We start from the raw sequence: 21,146 nt of genomic DNA, 5'->3' as shown, positions 1-21,146 counted from the left end.
TCTCTTATCCCCCTCTCTTTTTCCTGGTTCCCTCTCCCCTCTCCCCATGTTCCCAATCTGCTCAGGAGATCTTGCCTCTTTCCACTTCTCTGGGGTATAATGCATATATCCCTGCTTCCCAGACTCACTGACCCTGCGATTGTAGGCTGACACTGCCCTGATTCATGTCTAAAATCCATATATGAGTGAGTCCATACCATGTTTGTCTTTTTGTGACTGAGTTACCTCACTCAGGATGGTTTCTTCTAATTGCGTCCATTTGCCTGCAAATTTCAAGATTCCATTTTTTTTCTGCTGAGTAGTACTCCATTGTATAAATGTAGCACATTTTCTGTATCCACTCTTCAATTGTGGTGCATCTAGGTTGCTTCCAGGATCTAGCTATTACAAATAATGATGCTATGAACATAGTGGAACAGATGTCCTTGTTGTAAGAATGTGCATCTTTGGGGTATATGCCTAAGAATGGGATTGCTGGGTCTTGTGGTAGAGTGAGTCCCATTTTCCTGAGGAATCTCCATACTGATATCCAAAGTGGCTGTACAAATTTACACTCCCACCAGCAATGGACAAGTGTTCCCCTTTCTCCACATCCTCTCCAGCATAATCTGTCATTGGTGTTTTTGATTTTAGCTATTCTAACAGGAGTAAGATGATATCTCAGGGTTGTATTGATTTGCATTTCCCTAATGGCTAAGGATGTTGAGCACTTTCTTGAGTATCTCTTAGCCATTTTAAACTCCTCTGTTGAGAATTCTCTATTTAGTTCAGTCCCCCACTTTTTAATTGAGTCCTGTGGTGTTCTGGAGAGTAGCTTCTTGAGTTCTTTGTAAATTTTGGAGATCAGCCCTCTGTCAGATGTGAGATTAGTGAATATCTTTTCACAATCTGTGGGTTGCCTTTTTGTCTTGCTGACTGTGTCCTTTGCCTTACAGAAGTTACTCAGTTTCAGGAGGTCCTATTTATTAATTGTCGATCTCAGTGTTTGTGCTACTGGTATTATGTTCAGGATGCAGTCTCCTGTACCAATTTGTTCAAGGATACCTCCCTCTTTCTCTTCTAGCAGGCTCAGTGTGGCTGGATTTATGTTGAGGCCTTTGATCCATTTGTACTTAAGTTTTGTGCATGGCGATAGACATGGGTCTATCTGCAGTCTTCTACATGCCAATATCCAGTTATGCCAGCACTATTTGTTGAAGATGATATCTTTTTTCCATTGTATAGTTTTAGGTTCTTTGTCGAAAATCAGCTGTTCATAGATGTGTGGATTAATCTCAGAGTGTTCAATTCGATTCCATTGGTCTACCTCTCTATTTTTGTGCTAATACAAAGGTTTTTCAGGACTATAGTTCTATAATAGAGCTTGAAGTTGAGGATGGTGATGCCTCCAGATGTTAGTTTTTTGAGCAGGGTTGTCTTGGCTATTCTGGGTATTTTGTTTTTCCATATAAAGTTGAGAATTGTTCTTTCAAGGTCTGTGAAGAATTGTGCTGGAATTTTGATGGGGATTGTATCGAGTCTATAGATTGCTTTTTGGCAGGATTGCCATTTTTACTACATTGGTCCTACCTATCCAAGAGCATGGGATATATTTCCATTTTCTGGTGTCTTCTTTAATTTCATTCTTTAAAGACTCAAAGTTCTTGTGATAGAGGTCTTTCACTTATTTGGTTAGCATTACCCCAAGGCATTTTATGTTGTGTGTAGCAACTGCAAAGGGTGATATTTCTCTGATTTATTTCTAAGCCCTCTTATTGTCTGTATATAGTAGGGCTACTGATTTTCTTGAGTTGATCTTATAGCCTGACACTTTGCTGAAGGTGTTTATCAGCTGTAGAAGTTCCCTGGAAGAGTTCTTTGGGTCATTTATGTAAACTATCATATCATCTGAAAATAGTGAATGTTTGACCTCTTCCTTTCCAATTTGTAGCTCCTTGATATCCTTTTGTTGTCTTATTGCTCTAGCTAGAACTTTGAGTACACTATTGAAGAGGTATGGAGAGAGGGGGCAGCCTTGCCTTGTTCCTGATTTTAGCGGAATTGCCTTGTCTATTTAGTTTGATGTTGGCTGTTGGTTTGCTGTATAAAGCTTTTATTATGTTTTGGTATGTTCCTGTTATCCCAGATCTCTCCAAGACCTGTATCATAAAGGTGTGTTGGATTTTGTCAAAGGCTTTTTCAGCATCTAGTGAGATGATCATGTGATTTTTGTTTCTCCGCTTGTTTATATGGTGAATTACATTGATGGATTTTCATATGTTGAACCATCCCTGCATCCCTGGAATGAAGCCTACTTGATCATGGTGGATAAGTTTTCTGATGTGTTTTTGGATCAGATTTGCCAGTATTTAATGAGTATTTTTGCATCAATGTTCATGAGGGAAATTGGTCTGAAGTTCTTTTTCTTAGTTGTGTCTTTGTGAGGCTTGAGTATCAATGTTATTGAAGCCTCGTAAAAAGAGTTTGGCAAAGACCCTTCTGCGTCTATTGCATGGAATACTTTGAGGAGAATTGGTATAAGCTGTTCTTTGAATTTCTGGTAGAATTCTGCACGGAAGCCATCTATTCCTGGGCTTTCTTTGGTTTGGAGACTTTTGATGACTGATTCTATTTCCATAGGGGTTATAGGTCTATTTAAATTGCTTATATGTTCTTGATTTAATTTTGGCAGTTGATATCTATCCAGGAAGTTGGCCATTTCCTTTTCAAAGTATGACCTGATGATTCTCTGGATTTCCTCAATGTCCGTTGTTATGTATCCCTTTTCATATCTGATTTTGTTAATTTGCATGTTCACATTCTGCTGTTTGGTGAGTTTGGATAAAGATTTGTCTATCTTGTTGATTTTCTAAAAGAACAAACACTTTGTTACATTGATTCTTTGTATTGCTTTCCTAGTTTCTACTTTATTGATTTCAGCACTCAATTTGATTATTTCCTGGCTCTACTCCTCCTGGGGGAGTTTGCTTCTTTGTGTTCTAGAGCTTTCAGCTGTGCTGTTAGTTCTCTGGTGTAACTATTCTCCAGTTTCTTTGTGTGGGCACTTAGTGCTATGAACGTTCCTCTTAGCACAGTTTTCAAAGTGTCCCATAAGTTTGGATATGTTGTGTCTTCATTCTCATTGAATTCTAGGAAGTCTTTAATTTCTTTTTTATTTCTTCTTTGATCCAGGAGTGGTACAATTGCACATTATTCAATTTCCATGAGTTTGTAGGGTTTCTGCAATTTTTGGTGTTGTTGAACTCTAAAGCATGGTGGTCTGATAAGATACATGGAGTTATTACAATTTTTTGTACGTGTTGTGGTTTGCTATGTTGCCAAGAATGTGGTCAAATTTTGAGCAGGTTTCATGTGGTGCTGAGAAGAAGATATATTCTTTTGTGTTTGGATGGAATGTTCTATAGATGTCTTTGAAACCCAATTGAGTCATAACTTCTATTAGTTCCTTTGCTTCTTTGTTTAGTTTCTGTCTGGCATTCCTGTCTAGTGTTGACAGTGGGGTGTTGAAGTCTCCCCCTATAAGTGTATGGGGCTTTATGTGTGGTTTGAGTTTTAGTAATGTTTCTTTTACAAATATGGATACCTTTGTTTTTGGGGCATAGATGTTCAGAACAGAGATTTCATCTTGGTGGATTTTTCCTCTGATGAATATGAAATGACCTCCTTCATCTCTTTTGATTGCTTTCAGTTTAAAGTCTAGCTTGTTAGATATTAGGATTGCTACTCCTTTTTGTTTCTTGGGACAATTTGATTGGAAAATCTTTTCCCAACCCTTAACTCTGAGGTAATGTCTGTCTTTGAGGCTGAGGTGTGTTTCTTGTATGCAACAGAAGGATGGGTTCTGTCTTCGAATCTATTCTGTTAGCCTGTGCCTTTTTATGGGCAAGTTAAGACCTTAATATTGAGGGATATTAGTGACCTTTGATTGTTTGTTCTCATTTGTTTTGGAATGGCTGTTCTTGGTGGAATTGTGTGTGGATTTCCACACCTTTTCTCTTTTGGGTGTTGGTAAAGTGGGATTATCTATTTCATAAGTTTTTCTCATTGCAGTTAACTTCCTTGGATTGGAGTTTTCCTTCCAGGACTTTCTGTAGGGCTGGGTTAGTGGATATATATAAATCTGGTTTTGTCATGGATATCTTGTTTTCTCCATCTATAGTGATTGAAAGCTTTGCTGCGTATAGTAGTCTGGACTGGCATGCGTGGTCTCTTATTGTTGGTAGAATATCTGTCCAGGACCTTCTGGCTTTCAGGGTTTCCATGGAGAAGTTTGCCTTCATATGTTATTTGACCTATTCTTTCTTTATTCAGTATGCTTGGGGTCTTGATTATTATGTGGCAATGAGACTTTTTTTGGTGGTCCACTCTTTTTGGTATTCTGTAAGCTTCTTGTACATTCATTGGCATGTCTTTTTTTAGGTTGGGAAAGTTTTTTCTATGATTTTGTTGAATATGTTTTCTGTCCCTCTGAGTTGAGTTTCTTCTCCTTCTTCTATACCTATTTTTCTTAGGTTTGGTCTTTTCACAGTGTCCCATATTTCCTGGATATTTTGACTTAGGGACTTGTTGGACTTAAGATTTTCTTTGATTGATGAATCTATTTCTCCTAGCGTGTCTTCAACCTGAGACTCTCTTTTCCATCTCTTGTTTCCTGTTGGTTATGCTTGCATCTGTAGTACCTGACCACTTCCCCAGTTTTTCTATTCCCAGCATTCCTTCAGACTGTGTTTTTTTATTGTCTCTATTTCAGCTTTCAACCCTTGCACTGTTTGAATTGTTTCCTGTAATTTTTGCTTTGCGTTTTTCTCCCTTTCTTGTATTTGTTGGGATTTTTGGTTTGTTTTTTCTTTTATTTCTTGCATTTTGGGTTTGTTTTTTTTCTTCCATTTCTTTAAGGGATTTTCTCACATCCTCTTTGAGGGCCTCTATCATTTTCATGAAGGTGTTTTTAATGTCATTCCCTTCTGCTTCAGCTGCATTGGGGGGTTCAGTTCTTACTGGTGTAGAATCTCTAGACTCTGGCGGTGTCCTATTTGTTTTTCTGTTGCTGAGTGTGTTTTTATATTGCCTTTTCCCCATCACTTCTTCCAGTGTCTGTAGAAAGAGTCTCTTCCTCTCCTGGTGGGTAAGGGACCAGGGTTCCCTTTCAGTGGATGCAAGCAAATGCAATACTCTCTGGCCTCTGCTCTGTTTCCTCTGCCCTCTGCCCTGAGTGTGGGTGGAAGTGGACCAGCTCTCTCTCAGGCTCCTGGTCGCTTGGCTGTCCTTGGGGGGGATCCGACCTGGTTGCAGTCCCTAATCCAGGGGATTTGAGAGAGGGCAAGCTGGAGGAATTTGTGTCTAAGATGGGGACCCAGTGGGTGCTCACCTCTGCCCTCTGCCATGGGTGTCATGACCAGATTTTTTATTTTAATTTTATAGGGAGTTACAGCTTAGAGATTCCCTTGAGTTTCATACGAGACACTGACATTTGAAATTTTAAACAGTGTTGAGACTGTGATAAACTACAGGGGCCTTTGAACTTGGACTGAATGCATTTAACATTATGATATGGCTACAAATCTGTTATAGGCAGTGAGAAGTGGAATGTGGTAGTCTGAATGAATACAGACCCCATAGACTCATAGATTTGAATACTTGGTCAGAAGGGAGTGGCACTGTTTGAAAGGGTTAGGAAAGGCCGTCTTTTTAGAGGAAGTATGTCACTACTTTCAAAAGCCCCTGCCAAGTCCAGAAAATCACTAATAAATTGAATCTTAAGAAATGTATAGGCATCAGGGAATAAGAAAAAAGAAAGGGGAATATTATAAAACAAGTGGGTAAGAGGAATTACGTAGTTCTTCATTTCCATAGTTCCAACTCAGCTTCCTTTGTGTATCAACCTGATTATCAACAAAGGAATTTTAAATTACTTGGGATGGTTGAGTATATAATAGGGATATGATCCTATTGACCTTTTTACCTTTTTTTCTTTTTACATCAATGCTTGACTTAAATCCAATAGGAAAGCAGGTTTATTTATATCATAAAATAAATGAAAAAAATGTGACACTATTGAAAAAAGTTAAAAACATTCATATTAGAGAATTTATTTCAAAATGATTTCCAAAAGTTCAAAAATTATTTAAAACATTGTGTATTTTGATTAAATTTAGAATAACTTTGGAAGTTAATGTGAAGTTCTCTTTACTGGAACAGTGGTAAGGATTTTAAATTATTACTAAAGAATTGTAGGAATTTAACCCACCTATATCTACAGGTGTATGGGGAAAGCCATTTCAGTGATGAGCAGGTAGTAATGCTGCTTATGGATCCAATGTAGCTCCTCATAAACTTGGCAACTTGTAGCAATCTCAGGCTACAACACTTCTCAAGGATTCTGGCAAGGGGCTGGGGATTAAAATGAAGAAAAAAGACAGCATGTCTTATTCTTTCAAGGAGAATGACATTTATTGTAACAAGAGGGGAGCATTATATACTAGTCAGCAGGCACGGTGGAAAACTACCAAGGTCAGAAGCTCACATTCCCAGTACCCTCCGGCAATAAGGATGGGCAGATAACAGGAATTTTAATTCAGACAATAAGGATGGGCAGAAAACAGGAACTTGCATACAGGCCTAATTGGAAGGAGGGGAACAGGATTATCTTGCTCCTAGGCGCAAGCTGGACAGCAGTCCCTATAGGGGAAGGGTCCAACAGCAACTAGCAGTTACAGTTGCAGGATCTCGGTGGTGGTTTGAGTAGTAATGGCCCCCACAGGATCATATGTTTGAATGCATGGTCTTTTGGGAATGGCACTATTTGAGAGGGATAAGGAGATATGGCCTTGTTGGAGTAAGTGTGGCCTTGTTGGACAAAATATGTCATTGTGGGTGAGCTTCGGGGTTTTGAATGCTTAAGCCAGGACCAGTGGCTCTTGCTGTCTTCTCATTCCTGGTGATGTAGCCATAGACCTCTCAACTCCTTCTCCAACACCATGTTGGCCTGTGCGTTACCATGTTCTTTGCCGTGACGACACTGCACAAAACCTTTGAAACTGTAAGGAAGCCCAACTCCATGCTTTCTTTGGTAAGAGTTGCCATGGTCATTGTGTCTCTTTACAACCACAGAACACTGGCAAAGACAAGGAGCATTGTCATAAATTTAGTCATCCACTGGGAGACAGGTTGAAGCAAGGAAACTGTGGATGAGAACGTAGGATGATTTGTATTAGGAAACATAAAGATGTTAATTGAGGTAAAAGCAGGAATAAAAAGGCTCATGCGAGAAGTGTCTGCAGCTGAAGATGTCCTACAGCTGCTATGAAATAAACATTACAATTGTTTTAAAGACGAAAAATATCAGCCGGGCGGTGGTGGCGCACGCCTTTAATCCCAGCACTCGGGAGGCAGAGGCAGGCAGATCTCTACGAGTTTGAGGCCGGGCTGGTCTGACAGCCTCCAAAACAATACAGGGAAACCCTGTCTCGTAAAACCAAAAAAAAAAAAAAAAGAAAAAAAAAAGAAATCCATGTAACCATTATCACATATACAACATGGAACTTTTGTTTTATGCAGGCTCAAAACGTTTTTCTGAAGATGTAATGGAAAAGCTGGTTTTAGTATTGGCAAATCTGTTTGGAAGAACACATATTCCGGCAAAGTTCCAAGATGCTAACATAAAGTTTTATCAATCAAAGGTAAAAATCTTCTGATAAAATTAATTAATAATAGCATACAGATTATGTCAGAAATGACTCAGCAGAAATAGGATTTTATGAATATGGGATAATTAATGTATTTTACATACTAGTGTTTTCCTTTTGCAAATAGTGTGACGTTTATCTGTAACTCAGAGTTGCTCTGTTCAAAGATTATCTGCCTTGAGGAGAAATAGGATGAAAGTATATTCTTGTTTTTAATTGATTACATCTAAATATAGCATTAATGAAAAGGTGTACAGGGCCTGGGAAGATGACTTGATACAGTGCTTGCCGTGCAAGCAAAAGGATTGGAGTGTGGATTCCCAGGCCCATATGAAAAGATGTACATGGTAACACTCCTTGTACTCCCAGTGCTAAAAAGGCAGAGAAATGTAAAACCCTGGGGTTGGCTGGTGCAGCCTAGCCTAATTGCAGAACTCTAGATATGGTGAGATACCTTGTTTCAAAAAGTAAAGTGGAGAGCATCCACACACATATTCATGAGCATATACATGGAAAATGCATGTGATTATACATTTAAGTCCCAAAGCCATTCTCATTGTTGAATGTGTGTCTTGGGATATGTCATAGTATCATCTCTGAGAAAGTATTGCAAAATTATCTGGGAAATTGTCCTTTAACTCCTAGAGTCAAAATCTTAGAAACAGTTTTCCAATTTGAATATTTTTATCTTGCTTGAACATTTTTGAAAAGGTGCATCTGTCCATTTAGTTAAAACAGTTGTATTTATTTCCATGAGATAACTTGTGGCATCCTTTCTGCTCCTTATGGTGCGTTGAGTTGATTCTCTCAGGAATATTCATGTAACTTCCTTGTGCAGCTCTAATGGTATGAATGACAAAGGCAGAATTCTTTTCTTCACAGTTCTTCAGGTCAGAAGTTGTAAATGAAGATGTTTTGTGTGGGCATTCTTTCTACGTTGTAGTTTGCTATCACAAAACTACAAAAAAAAAAAAAGAAAATTCGAAACACAGCACTTTCATGCATACAAGTTGAAAAATAATTAACAGTGTTAGCACAGTGAGAGTTTCAAAACCTTTCAACCAGGTGCAGCTGATTCCAGGCCTGAAAATATGGTTTATCTTCCTTGCTTTATGGTTTATCATCCTTGCTCTAGAAACGTGTCCCTAGATCCTCTGAAATTATTCCATGGGTCTGGTGGCAGGTGAGGACATGCTTCTACTTTTACAAAAGTTATTTTGATCAAGTAGCATCAGAGTAAATGTTATGAGTATTTTTTTTTACAAGTCCAAGTAAGAACAAAAAGTATTAACCTCAGTTCAACCAAAAAAGGGAGAAAATGTGGCTTTACTGAAAACAATAGAATTATCCATGTAGTCTTTTACCTTCATTGCTCCAAATACTCAGCTTTTACAGAAGGTATTCTCCTCTCTTTGGCTTTTAGGTGTTCCTTGATGACCTCCCAGAGGACTTCAGTGAGGCCCTGCTTGAATACAACATGCAAGTGACCAAGGACTTTGCTGCTTTTCTGCTAATTGTGTCTCGATTGGCTGATATGAAGCAGGAATATCAACTCCCCTTGTCAAAAATTGGTAAGGGTGTTTTAGTTCCACTGTGGAGCAGTTGAGTAATATTGTTGCCCAAGATAGGTGATATGGGTGTTAGGGATGCATGTCAGTGGTGGAGCTCCAGCTCTACCATTTTTATTTCTGAAGGTTGCCAATCTAGAAAGTCAGCTTGCCTTAGAAATATTGGGTTATTTCAGCTTAAAAAAAAGGAAGTTGGTTGGTGATTGACAGTTAAAAGGGCAGTGGAGAATGAAACTAAAACCAAGTAGAATCATCTATAAACTGTTTTGATTGAGGGCTGACTTTGGGTCAATCCTAGAAAGAGGAGCAGGGATTTCTCTGAGCTAAGAGAAAGAAGATGAATTCTGTGAGGACTTCTGAGGAGAGGCTTGATGGTGACCATCATCTGCTAATTCTTACTGCTGAAATTCAGGCAAGTGATGCCAAATAATGTCCTTGCTTTTTCAATGGACACTTGAAATAGAGAATGGTATTTTTTAGTATTATTGAGATTCAAATGACTATTTTTAAATGATTAGGGCATATAAATACCTTGAAGTAGGGCTTAGTATATGGGGAAATTGTTCTATTTTGTTGTTCTTGTTTATAACCAATAGACAGAAGTCTTCTAAGAGACCATAAATAGTAAAGGGTGACAGAGATACAAAACTTTGACTGGGGAAAAATATTGGAGGTTCACTATAGCTTAACATCTCCAGTTGGGGAAATCAATGAAGTAGAGTGTGTACCCTCTTAGACTATAAATGTAGGGGCATCATGAACAAGAACAGATATCAATAAGCATGCCCAATCTTGTCAGATCTGGAAAGCTAAGAAAAATTAGGCATGTTTGTACCCAGAGAGAACACTGTCTGAAAAAGTTCGAAGGCCACGTCTGAATTCAGTGGGGGAAAGTTTCTAAAGGTAAGAGTTTAGTTAGAAAACTTTCTAGTTTAATTCACTTTTGACTGATCAAAAGTGTAGTATGTATTTTTTTCAATAGTGATGTCAACTCTAAAGGCTAACATTAAATGGAAATATCCCCTCTCAAAATGGCTTGGGCATTCAGTATGTGTTATAGCAATTTTTCTTCATTGTGATATGGTCTCTGTTAGGTCCAATGGCTTCCTTTCGTAGCTTGGTTTAGCTCCCATGCAAGGAAATTATGGTGTTGCCGACCTTTAAATTCAGGACTCAGAGGCAAGGGGATCTCTGGAGGACAGGGAGATGTCAATGATCAGTCTGGCTTACACAGAGAGTTCTAGGCCAGCTGAAGATACATAATAATAAGACCTTGTCTCAAACAAGCAAGCAAGCAAACAAACAAACAAAAACAAAAAGAACAGCAGCAACAAGGAACAACAAGGAATCATTTCAACTTACTCTGATCAGAATTCACAGGTCAAGAATGTGAAGATTCGCCACTCGTATCTCACTTGATGAACTGCAGGGAAGGAAGGGTGGCAGTTTCCCCATTTGTTTGTCTGTCTGGAAACTTTGATGTGGATTTGCTTCACCCAGGAGTTTCAAATAATGTAAGTCAAGAGTAACGTTTATTAGTTAGTCTCTGTGGGGCTTTTGTTCCAGTCTGAATGGTATATTGTAACAGACTGCTGTCGAAGCTGTGGAACACTAACACATAGGCTTTACAAAAATATACTTTCCATTGTAAGAAAAAGATTTCTATTAATTATCTAATTTTCCCAGCTGGATCACAGAACCTAGGTTCATCTCCCTCCCTCCCTTTTTCCCTCCCTCCCTCCCTCCCTCCTCTCCTCTCCTTCCAGTCCCTCCTCCAATCTCCCCCTTTACCCACCGGTCACCCACTCCTTCACCTTTGTTTTCAGAAAAATGCAGGCCTCCCATGTAAATCAGCCAACCATGGCACATCAAGAAAAACATTCCAATAAATTTTAGGAGCTTTGATATCTTTATTTTGTATGGATAACTATAAAGCTCTAGTTGGATAGGTAAGAGATTCACAGTTAAGTATATTGACAAAAGCAATAATAATTTTTAACTATTATAATTTTCTTTCCCAAGATGGATGTAATGGCTCATGCCCATAATTCCAACACGGGAAATGCTGAGACAGGAGGACTGCTACAAATTTGACCGTTACATAATGAGTTTCAGACAGTGGTTAGAAGGCGTTCCTGTTTCAAGATGAGAAGGGGATGGAGGAAGAAGAGGAGGGAGAGGAGGATGGCAAAATAATTCCCCTTTCCACTTATTATGTAATTAACTCGATTTATGAAATGCAACCATCACTTTTACTTTCTTTTTAGATGAGTTTCCGTGGCAATTCAGGGCAGTACTGATACAATGAGAATAAACTAGAAAGTCTGTGTCTCATTGCTGTAATAATATCAGCATCAATCAGAAGGCACATAGGTGTATGCATGAACTCATTCTCACTTACCCTTGCTGCCCATGGAGTTCCAGAAAATAGTGTCTGCTTTTCTTTCTTTCATGTGACATAGGTATTTAGACTCATGTTACTTGATCATAGCTTGCTATTTTGATTGACCCAAATCACTTCATATAGATTTATTTTATTAGGGACTATGGTAATCTCTTGAAATTTCACTTACTTGTGTTGCTGGGTCCTAACATCTCCTTGGAGCAGGGGGTGAGAAGGTATAGGGTCAACAGCACAGACACTAGGAGTCAGGTAAAAGCCAAGCAACAGACCCCTTTACTTAGTAATGGGGAGAACCTTATATACCCTCCCAGCACCCAGGCATTCCTATCCTTTGACATCTCATGCCTGCCGCTCATTGGCTAGACACAATCAGGATTTCTGACAGCACTGGGCAAACTCCAGGTTGGCTCACCCTCTCAGCCTGGTAGGCCTTAAGTTTCTGCGTACCCACCCATTTTTATTTTTTACATGGGCACTCCTCCCAGTCAGAGTTCTCTGCTCAGGCCTGGTTGACCCCAAATCGGGAGGGCTCAGTGTCTGTGCCTGTCTTGGCTTTGCCTGCCCAACAAGCTCTTACCTGCCATTGACTACCAGCCTTTGAAGTGCATTCATTTTCAGAGAGCTGCCTGGGTGGGGGTGGTGGGCTAGGTGGTAGCCTTTTGAGGTTCAAATAAACAGGCAAGCATAACCTCCTGCAGAGGACTTGAAGAGGGATACCTAAGAGCCATTAACACCTGAAGAGTTGCCTTAGTGCTGCCCACTGCTGTTGAATATGCTGCAGGAGACATTTAAAGAGAATAAGCATTAGCAATACCACTGGCCAATTAGCCAATTAAGGCATGTGTAAGCATCTGGGAGGGATCAAATAGCCTTTTTATATTATGCCAAACTTAAAAAAAAAAGATGAAGAGTAAAAGGCCATAACCTCTGGCCTTAATAAATCAATCTTTGGGGGGCAGGAGGGGGGGTCAATGAAAGCAAGAAAGAGAAGTATATACATTACTCATCCTGGGTTATTTCCTCCTTGGTGGAAGCAGGTTGATCCCAGGCTGGCACACATCTCTTACCTGGACCCATACTGGCAGTCAGAGGAAAAACACAAGCGCACCCTCACCCACGGGTTAGCAGGGGTGCTGGCGGCTGCCACTGGAGGGAGATAGGATCTCTCCATCTCACTAGGGTCAGGGGTGTGTTCCTTAGTAGAGATGCCCAATGCTTGTAGGCCAGGCTGAGCCTCTTGTCCTCTTACTGGTGGAGCTAAGGAGCACCACGCCTGGAGTTTAAAGGGGCAGGTGCTTTGGCAGGCCAGATCTACAATCCTTTGATCAATGAAATCTCTTGTTCCATCTGGAATATGGGGACCTAGGTTTTCCCCCGGGGGCAGTCACACCCCAGATGGCCTGTTTTGCCACATCTCTAGAAGGACCTATCTATTTGGGGGCCCTTGGGTGTATCATTGGCTCTCTGCCTGTCATCAAGGAGCATCCCAGGAAGCAGTGAGGGCAACAATGGGTCTGTTACTGGGTAAAGATCTCTTGCGGCCAGTATGGACTTGTGAACGTTTCCATTGCAGACTGCCGTGACCGCATTGCATGTTGGGCATTAAACACTTCCCAAACCAATTGTTTTATTAACATTTCCCTAGTGGGTCTTGGTTCTACTCTCTGCTCCACTACCTCATTGACATGTGTGAGAAAATAAATAAAAGTTCCCCTGGCTATTGAATAAGATTTCAGAAGTAAGCTGAAGGGTCCCCAGGGGTGCATGCCTTAGGAGCCTTGAAGGCCAGTTCAGAAACCTATTTATAATAGGCTTGATGGTTAATCTGTGTCTGATAGACAGGATGGAAATGTTACCTCATCCCGTGAGCGCATCAAGGGTTAAAAGCATTTTGTCATAGGTTGAACAGAAAGATTTCTGCCAGCCTTTGAGGCCTGAGGTGGGAGACTACAGTGCCTGGGAGCCATACCACAGTGAAAGGGGATTTCTGCCTTCAGGGACTGGTGGACACTGTGACACTTTACTCCCAGGGTATTGCAGCAGAAGTGTAGTCTCAAGTGGCTGGGGTGCCTCTCCTTTATTTCATTTCCTCTGCTTCCAAATTCTTCTAAAAAGATTTCCTTTTAAAAACGACTATTATTTTATACTAATGTTTATTTTTAAAAAGTGAAGGGATGGTTAATTGTATTCTCCTGAGAGTATCTTTTCCTGCGTTAATTTTGTGTCTGTAAGATTCATACATGTTTTGACATGAAGCTCTGATCTATTTTCCACACACCATAATACTTCATAATATAACACTTTGCATTACTCTGCCTTCTGTCGATGTTTGGTCTGTTTTTAGTTCTCCGTTGCTGCAAATAGGGTTGGTATTAATGTCTGATGAATGTGTTCAACTCTCTCTTGGGCATAAATTTTCTGGGTCGTATGATAATACAAATATTAAAATGTGAATGTATACTACCCATAACTCCCAAACACACTGTAGTGCTGTGTAGTATTGTTAAAGATGTGTTACATTTGTTTATGTGGTAGAACGTTTGCTTAATGATGCAAAGATGTATTACATTCTTTTATGCTGCATGTGTTTAACTCTGTGAAGCTATGTTATTTTGCCTGTCTAAAACACCTGATTGGACTAATAAAGAGCTGAATGACCAATAGTGAGTCAGGAGAAAGGATAGGAGGGGCTGGCAGGCAGAGAGAATAATTAGGAGGATAAATCTGATGAGAGCAATCGAGGATCAGAATAAGGAGGAAGACTCCAGGGGACAGCAACCCAGCTACACAGCAAGCCATGGAGTAAGAAGTAAAGAAAGGTATACAGAAACAGAGAAAGGTAAACTCCCAGAGGTAAAAAATTAGATAGGATAATTGAAGTTAAGGAAAGCTGGCTAGAAATGGGTCAAGCTAAGACTGGACATTCATAACTAAGAATAAGCCTCTGTGTATTTATTTGGGAGCTGGGTGGCAGGCCCCTAAAGAGCAAAGAGTAAAGAGTAAATGTATTCTCTGGATTGTTAAGGAGACTTTAAAATCCTTCAATTAGCTTTACTTTCCTAGTCAGTCTTGCTCTATCCCTGCAAGACTGGTAGGTTTTCCATCCCCATGCAATTGGGGCAGTCCTCTTCACAGGTAAAGTTAAGCCATAGCCTTGGATGCACCATCTCGGTGTGTGCAGCAGCACCCACTCTTCTACAGACAGAGTGTTCTTGAGAAGCATTGCTGAGGATAAAATGACTGCACATTCTAAGCCACAGGCCTTCTGTCCATGTGAGCAACCATTCAAAAATTCTATTTTTTAGGTCATTCTGCACACAATTGGTATCAACCACACTCAAGCTCCAGTGCTGTGGCCACACAGATTGGATAATACAGGAAGAAAAATGCCGCTTAATGCATATGCCCTTGACTTCTACAAGCATGGGTCCCTTGTGGGATTAGAACAGGACAATGGGTATGTTCTCTCCTGATAATTCCAAGAAATCATTAGCCCTGCCAAGCGTCTTAGCTTTTCACTTTCAGACTGATGGAAAAGATGATGACATATTCTATAGTATTTTTATTTCTAGTTTGTTAGCAAAAATTTGGCATTTAGGCCAATTCACTTGACCTAAGTATATGCTCTAAATGAATCTTTGTGAATATTTGGATATATCTTTATATTACAGTTCTAATTAGGTATTACTCGGTATTTTAATGACTAATATCAACCTGACATTGCTTAATGTCTGAGAGAATATAATGTATCTAATTTACATATCTGATTCTGAGACAATTATTTTAGTTTGTTGCCAGGGAAGCCATTTCTATAAGTATAAGCAGGACCAAGAATTGTTTAGGCCACTCTGCATACAATTGCTGTAGACACAGTGGTTTGGCCCCAAAAGTTGGACAGCCATTGAACAAAACTGCCACTTAAAACATATGCACTGGACTTCTGTAAGGATGAATCCCTTGTGAGGTTTGACTATGTCAACTGGTATCTTCTCCCTTGATAATTTCAAGAAACAATTAGTCATGCCAAGCATATCAGATAGTCACATGCAGGGAAATATTCAGGAAAATATATCTGAGTGGGAAAATATTGTGCTAAATACATACATATAGAGGCAAATACACTAAAGAAATAACATACAGTTGACATAAAAATTGAGCAATCCTGATTACGTTAAGGAATGAAAGGTTTTGATAGTCTTCAGAAACCTGGAACACTCTTGTCTATTAAACCTGATTTACTATTGAGAATAAAATATCCGTTGCATTAGCAGATTATATTTTTGTTTTTCAAGCTTATCCATTGACAATTCATATCTGTATAGAGACCATTATGACTACAACCCCCTCCCCCACATTTTTGTATATCTTCTCAATGGTATCCCTTAAACCCAGCAAATCAGCCTCCCATTTTTGAGTCTTCGAATTTTGTTTTGTTTTTTGTTGTGGGACACACTGAGTTTTACCAGGGCTGCCTGCATGGGTGTGGAGCACGGGGACACACCTGTGACTACAGTAATAAAGATAAACGATTTTCCCTTCTTCAGCTCATAGAGTCCTGTGCCTCCTTTGGGAAACTAGTTATCCATGAACCTATCTCTCATCCATGAGTGAAAGTTAATGGTCCCAATCTTTTGCAGGCAACCTTAGCTGCTGTGAGTTCATAAATAATGCCATGCCCAGAAGACTCCATTTCACGGCATTCCCCTTACATCCATCTCTTAGTTCCTTTTGTGTTCTCTTCTGTGATGTCCTGCCTTGGTGGGGTGACATAGATGTTCCAAATATGTATTAATGCTCATAGTCACTTATTCTCACGACTTTGACCAATTACAATGAGCCAACCATTGTAAAAAAACAAAACAAAACAAAAGCAAACAAGCTCCCCAAAACAAACAATCAACCGTGATTATGGCTAAGACAGATGTAATTTATTGGTGTAAGCAATAATAGTAAATAACTTTGTGTAATTAATTTCAGTTTTTTTTGTTGTTTAGGATACATCAAGGGGCAGCTTACCAGATGTTGAAAGATTTTTTCCTTACCATTAAATCTATCAGGTATGTTATGCGCTTAAATATTACTTTCCTATTTTTTCAGAAATTTAATTATAATTTGAACATGTTGGGATTTTTTTCATGATCCAGGTATGTAAAAGTGTCATTGAGCCTGTTACATACCACATATTTCAATTTCCCAGAGGATTTGTAGAGTTCTCCATCTCCACAAACTCATGACTATGTTCTGTATTATAATTAATTTCATACTATTTTATAGATTAAGGGCCATGCAAATAGAGTCTCACACTCAGGAACTACACACGAACAGAAAACTATTCCAGGAAATCACTGATCCCAGAACCTAATATTATCAATGAGCCCCATTGTAAACTCATGTTAAATATGTGAGGTTTCTGAGATGCTGTCAGGCCTCTAGGGTATAGCATGTGCTTGCTCTTGAATGTCTTGCTGTACCCTGTATTTTTCTTCAGGATTTCCCTGACTGCCAGTGCATAGTCACTTCCTGTTTTGATCTGCAACAAAGCCCAGTAAATCACAAGCAATATCAAGCTTTACGTGAGCACTCCATCCTTAGGCTCCAGGGGCCATATAATGTTACCTAGTTAACAGACCATCATCCTAACCCCTCAAATCTAACTTCATTTCAACACTTTAACAGGGGTTCTTTATTTTATCACAGTAACCATAAATCTCATCACTATACTTCCTTAATAAGCATTTCTTTGTTTTATTTCCTTTATCAGAGCTGAATTAGGCCTATACGGATTTTTTTTTATATGCAGAGTGGATTTGGCACATACAAGAGCAGAAGGGAGTATCTTTGTCCATCTATAACAGTGATTTTCAACCTTCCTAATGTTGCAACCCTTTAATCAAGTTTCTCCTGATATGGTGACTCCCCAACTACAAAAATATCTTATTGTTACTTCATAACTAAAAATTTGCTGTTGCTTTGAATCACAATGTAAATATATGATATGCAAGATATCTAATACATGACCTCCAAATGGGTCAAGACGCATAGGTTGAGAACCACTGATAGCATCTCTATGCAAGGTGGCTTCTAGTTACCCATGTTATAACCATAAGAACAGTACAGAAGCCTCCAGAAATACTAGAGCTGTGTCCAAATTCAGGCTGAAAAAAATAAACATTCATCCATTAACCTAACCAGTGTGGGTGTTATTGTTTTGAGACACTTTCAAACATTTGAGGTACAAGGATTGTTAAATCTATTGCTAGCCTTTTGGGAAAAGACAAACCTTACAGTCCTTGTATTAGCTACGATTATGTGACTGTGATAAAATGCCATGAACAAGGCAACTTATAGGAAAAAGCACTTATTTTGGCTTATGGCTCCAGAGAAACTCGAGTCTGTTTCAGGAAGATAATTCAATGTTAGATTTTAGAATTTTGGCTACATATTTTGAGCATCATGGAGACAGGGCAATAAGAGTGAGTGTGGCATATATCTACAGATTGTAAATATGGTAGAGATGTGTCAGATTGTCTCAGTCTGTAACAGTAAGGGTGGTCAGAAATGAATGATGGTCGGAATTAAGGAAATATGACACAGAATATTAACTTGACAAATATTTATAATTGAAACATTAATACTGAAGTTCATAAAGTGGGTCATGATGACCAAGGCTTAAATTATTGTTAATCTCTCTCTCCCTCTCCCTCCCTCTCTCTCTCTCTCTCTCTCTCTCTCTCTCTCTCTCTCTCTCTCTCTCTCTCTCTCTTTCTCTTTCTCTCACTCACTCACACACACTCTACAGTGTTAAAATGACATTTGTGGGGAAGTAAAAAAAAGCAGTGAGTTAGAATTTATATTTGTTGTGGACATCTTCCAGAGGACATAATCACAATGACTAGTCTGTAATTAGGGGGAACTTAATGCTGCAGATGGATATTTCATTTTTGGTGGTATACCAATAAAGACCTGGGGAAGATGGATCTCTAGTTGGAACAAAACATGAAACAATGAACGGTAACTAAGATGCCAGATTGTGCTTGAATTCAACCAAGGCTCCTCACTAGGAATTGTTCAGTTCTGCTATTCTTCTTTCCCCTCATGCCTGTACATGAGTTTCTTAATGCTGATGTAACAAATTATCACAGAATGGCATAAACCTGTACACATGTATCATCTTACCATTCTGGAGCTCAAAAAGCCGAAAGTGTGTTCCACTGGGTAAAATTAGGCATCTGGATACTCTAGGGGAAAGCCTTAGCTATTTCCCAACTTTTAGAGGTCACCTGCATCATAGGCTAACCATTTCCTTCTGATTTGAGACCAAGGATGTTCAGTAGAGAGAACTACAATTGCATATCAAATGTCCACAGTTCACTCCCATGACATTAGTCTCTCCTTCCCCACACCCAGGAGCACTTTCGAGAATTCCATTCTACCTAGAGAATCTAGCATAACCACCTGAGTTCTAAATGAACTATCATCTGTGGCTTCATCTGTGATGTTAATTGCCCTTTGCCATGGGGCCTAACATGTGTATAGGTTTCTGAGGACTTGGGTGAGGGCATCTGAATTAGATGAGGACCATTATTCTACTGACCACATCCCACATTCATTTTTTCCTCACCTACCTAGAAAAGGGAGGCTTTCCTTCTCCATAGTAGATTACAGTATATTCTGTACACAGATGCAGAAAAAACACAAGTATGTCCATGAGATATGCAGAAAAAAATAAAAGAAATTTGTGGTATGCTACCTAAGGGAGCAAGGATCAAATGATATAGAATTTGGTAGCCTTTTAATCACTCTTTGTTAATAGAGACACTGCATGGAACACCTTGTCATGTTTTCCCATTTCTTTTTCTTTTCTGTATATACATAATTTGGTTACTAAACTTGTTTCTTATTAATATTTCTTATAATTTGATAATACTATTTCATCTTTACAGGACAGTCTTTTTTAATAATACTCCACCTTAGTTGACTAATAAATATATGTAATCTTCTATTTGTAGTGTCTCCTTGCGTGAACTGTGCGAAAATGAGGAAGACAATGTGGTTTTAGCGTTCGAACAATTGTCCGAGTCCTTTCAGGAAAAGTTTGAAAAAGTGTGAAAAGAAAAGCCTTGCAAACCGCTGGAAATGTCTCCATAGAAGCTTTGCAAGTTATATATTTGTTATTCTTGTGTCTTGATCAGAAAATCACACATAATGAAGTGGAATGAGCAGTCAGTTTGGAGTTAAAGAGTTGGCATCGAACTTGCTGTGATTGACTCTGAGCACCCTTGGCCATGCTACTTGGTGTGGCTAAGTCTTGGTTTCTTTAAATGATCAGCTAAAACTGCTTATGTCTCCAAATTATTGAGGACTAAATGAGAAAATGCAGGATTTTGCATATACATGTTTGAAGACTTTTTACATTCTGTGAGACCCAAACAAATATTGCATTTAAATATTTTCATTGTTAATATATGTAAAAATTTATTTAAATTAGGAAATAAATGATTGTAGCATCCTGAAAATGTAATATATTGTTCCCAGTCAACATAAAGAGATTGTACTGCTTAGGTAGTTAGCTATTGAAATAGTACATCTTAAAAAATAAGCTACTTGTAAAAAAAATGAATGTTTTTGTTTAATTTGTGTGATGCTTTAACAAGGAAACATGTAGCTACTGTTCTGCTTTATTTTAATTGTATATACATGACTGTTGAAATAATGACTTCCTTGGTTTCATTTCTGTGAAATATTTTCATCTATTCACTTGCACATCACCATCCACTCTGTATAATTATTTACATAGAATCATTCTGTAATCGATGCCTTAGCCTCAATTCTCAACTCCAGCATCTATTTGAAATGCTCAACTTGAATGACAGCATTGAATCCTCAAGACAAAGATGAGTCTTTTCTGCCACACGGTTGTCTCACTGAACAATGCTCTTTCTGATGTCACAAAAGCAAATGTTAGTGGCTTTTAAAAAACTGCTATGGTTCATTTATTTCTGAAGCAGAAAAATTCTAATTATTAGAAATGATATGCTATTTCATGAGTGTAGTTAGAAATCTCTTCCTTGATGGTGGTGGTAGTGGGGGCATGCCATTTAAACTGTTTTCATTATTTAAATGCTGTAACAGTGCAGTAAAGCAAGGCACTTAAAAAAAAGAAAACAGGGTCCTGCCTAGCACCTCCTAATTGCCACCCAGTAGAATGTTACACAATGTGACATTTATTGTCATGTTAATTTTAACTTAACACTTGTACTTAAGAATCCAGATCAGAAGTGAAGTTTTCTTGCTCCCCTATATGTATAAACTAATTTGGCTTCAAAATTTTTAGAAGAGTGAGGTCATTTTTGCTGTTGGGAATCTTCTTGAAAGTGCAGAATTATATGTAACATCTTTGAGGTGAATCCTCTGGGAATTGGAGAGGCCTGCTTCTTTAGTCTTTAGCTAAATCTAAGAGTAAGCAGGAACAAGTTCTCAAGAGTGGGT

The 21,146-nt window shown here is 38.9% G+C and overlaps 1 protein-coding gene across 6 annotated transcripts in view; it reads left to right on the top strand.

The window, feature by feature from the left end:
• Ddx60 (DExD/H-box helicase 60) overlaps positions 1-20,387 on the top strand; it is a 105,197-nt gene extending 84,810 nt beyond the window's left edge. For 5 of the 6 annotated variants that reach the window (XM_021230177.2, XM_013117165.2, XM_021230175.2 and 2 more), the window contains exons 33-38: positions 7,558-7,679; positions 9,109-9,256; positions 10,625-10,767; positions 14,963-15,114; positions 16,652-16,714; positions 19,667-20,387. In XM_021230177.2, the coding sequence (XP_021085836.1) occupies positions 7,558-7,679; positions 9,109-9,256; positions 10,625-10,767; positions 14,963-15,114; positions 16,652-16,714; positions 19,667-19,766 (728 nt within the window). In that variant the 3' untranslated portion in view covers positions 19,767-20,387. Of the gene's footprint in view, positions 1-7,557; positions 7,680-9,108; positions 9,257-9,551; positions 10,579-10,624; positions 10,768-14,962; positions 15,115-16,651; positions 16,715-19,666 lie in introns of those variants that run through there. The other variant, XM_040742239.1, reaches the window with a different exon arrangement.
• Positions 20,388-21,146: the final 759 nt, after the last annotated feature.

This window comes from Mesocricetus auratus, unplaced genomic scaffold, assembly GCF_017639785.1.
Source record: "Mesocricetus auratus isolate SY011 unplaced genomic scaffold, BCM_Maur_2.0 Super-Scaffold_6731, whole genome shotgun sequence".
Lineage (NCBI taxonomy): Eukaryota > Metazoa > Chordata > Mammalia > Rodentia > Cricetidae > Mesocricetus > Mesocricetus auratus.
The sequence above is the reverse complement of the archived record's forward strand: the minus strand, read 5'-3'. Positions and strand labels throughout refer to the sequence as shown.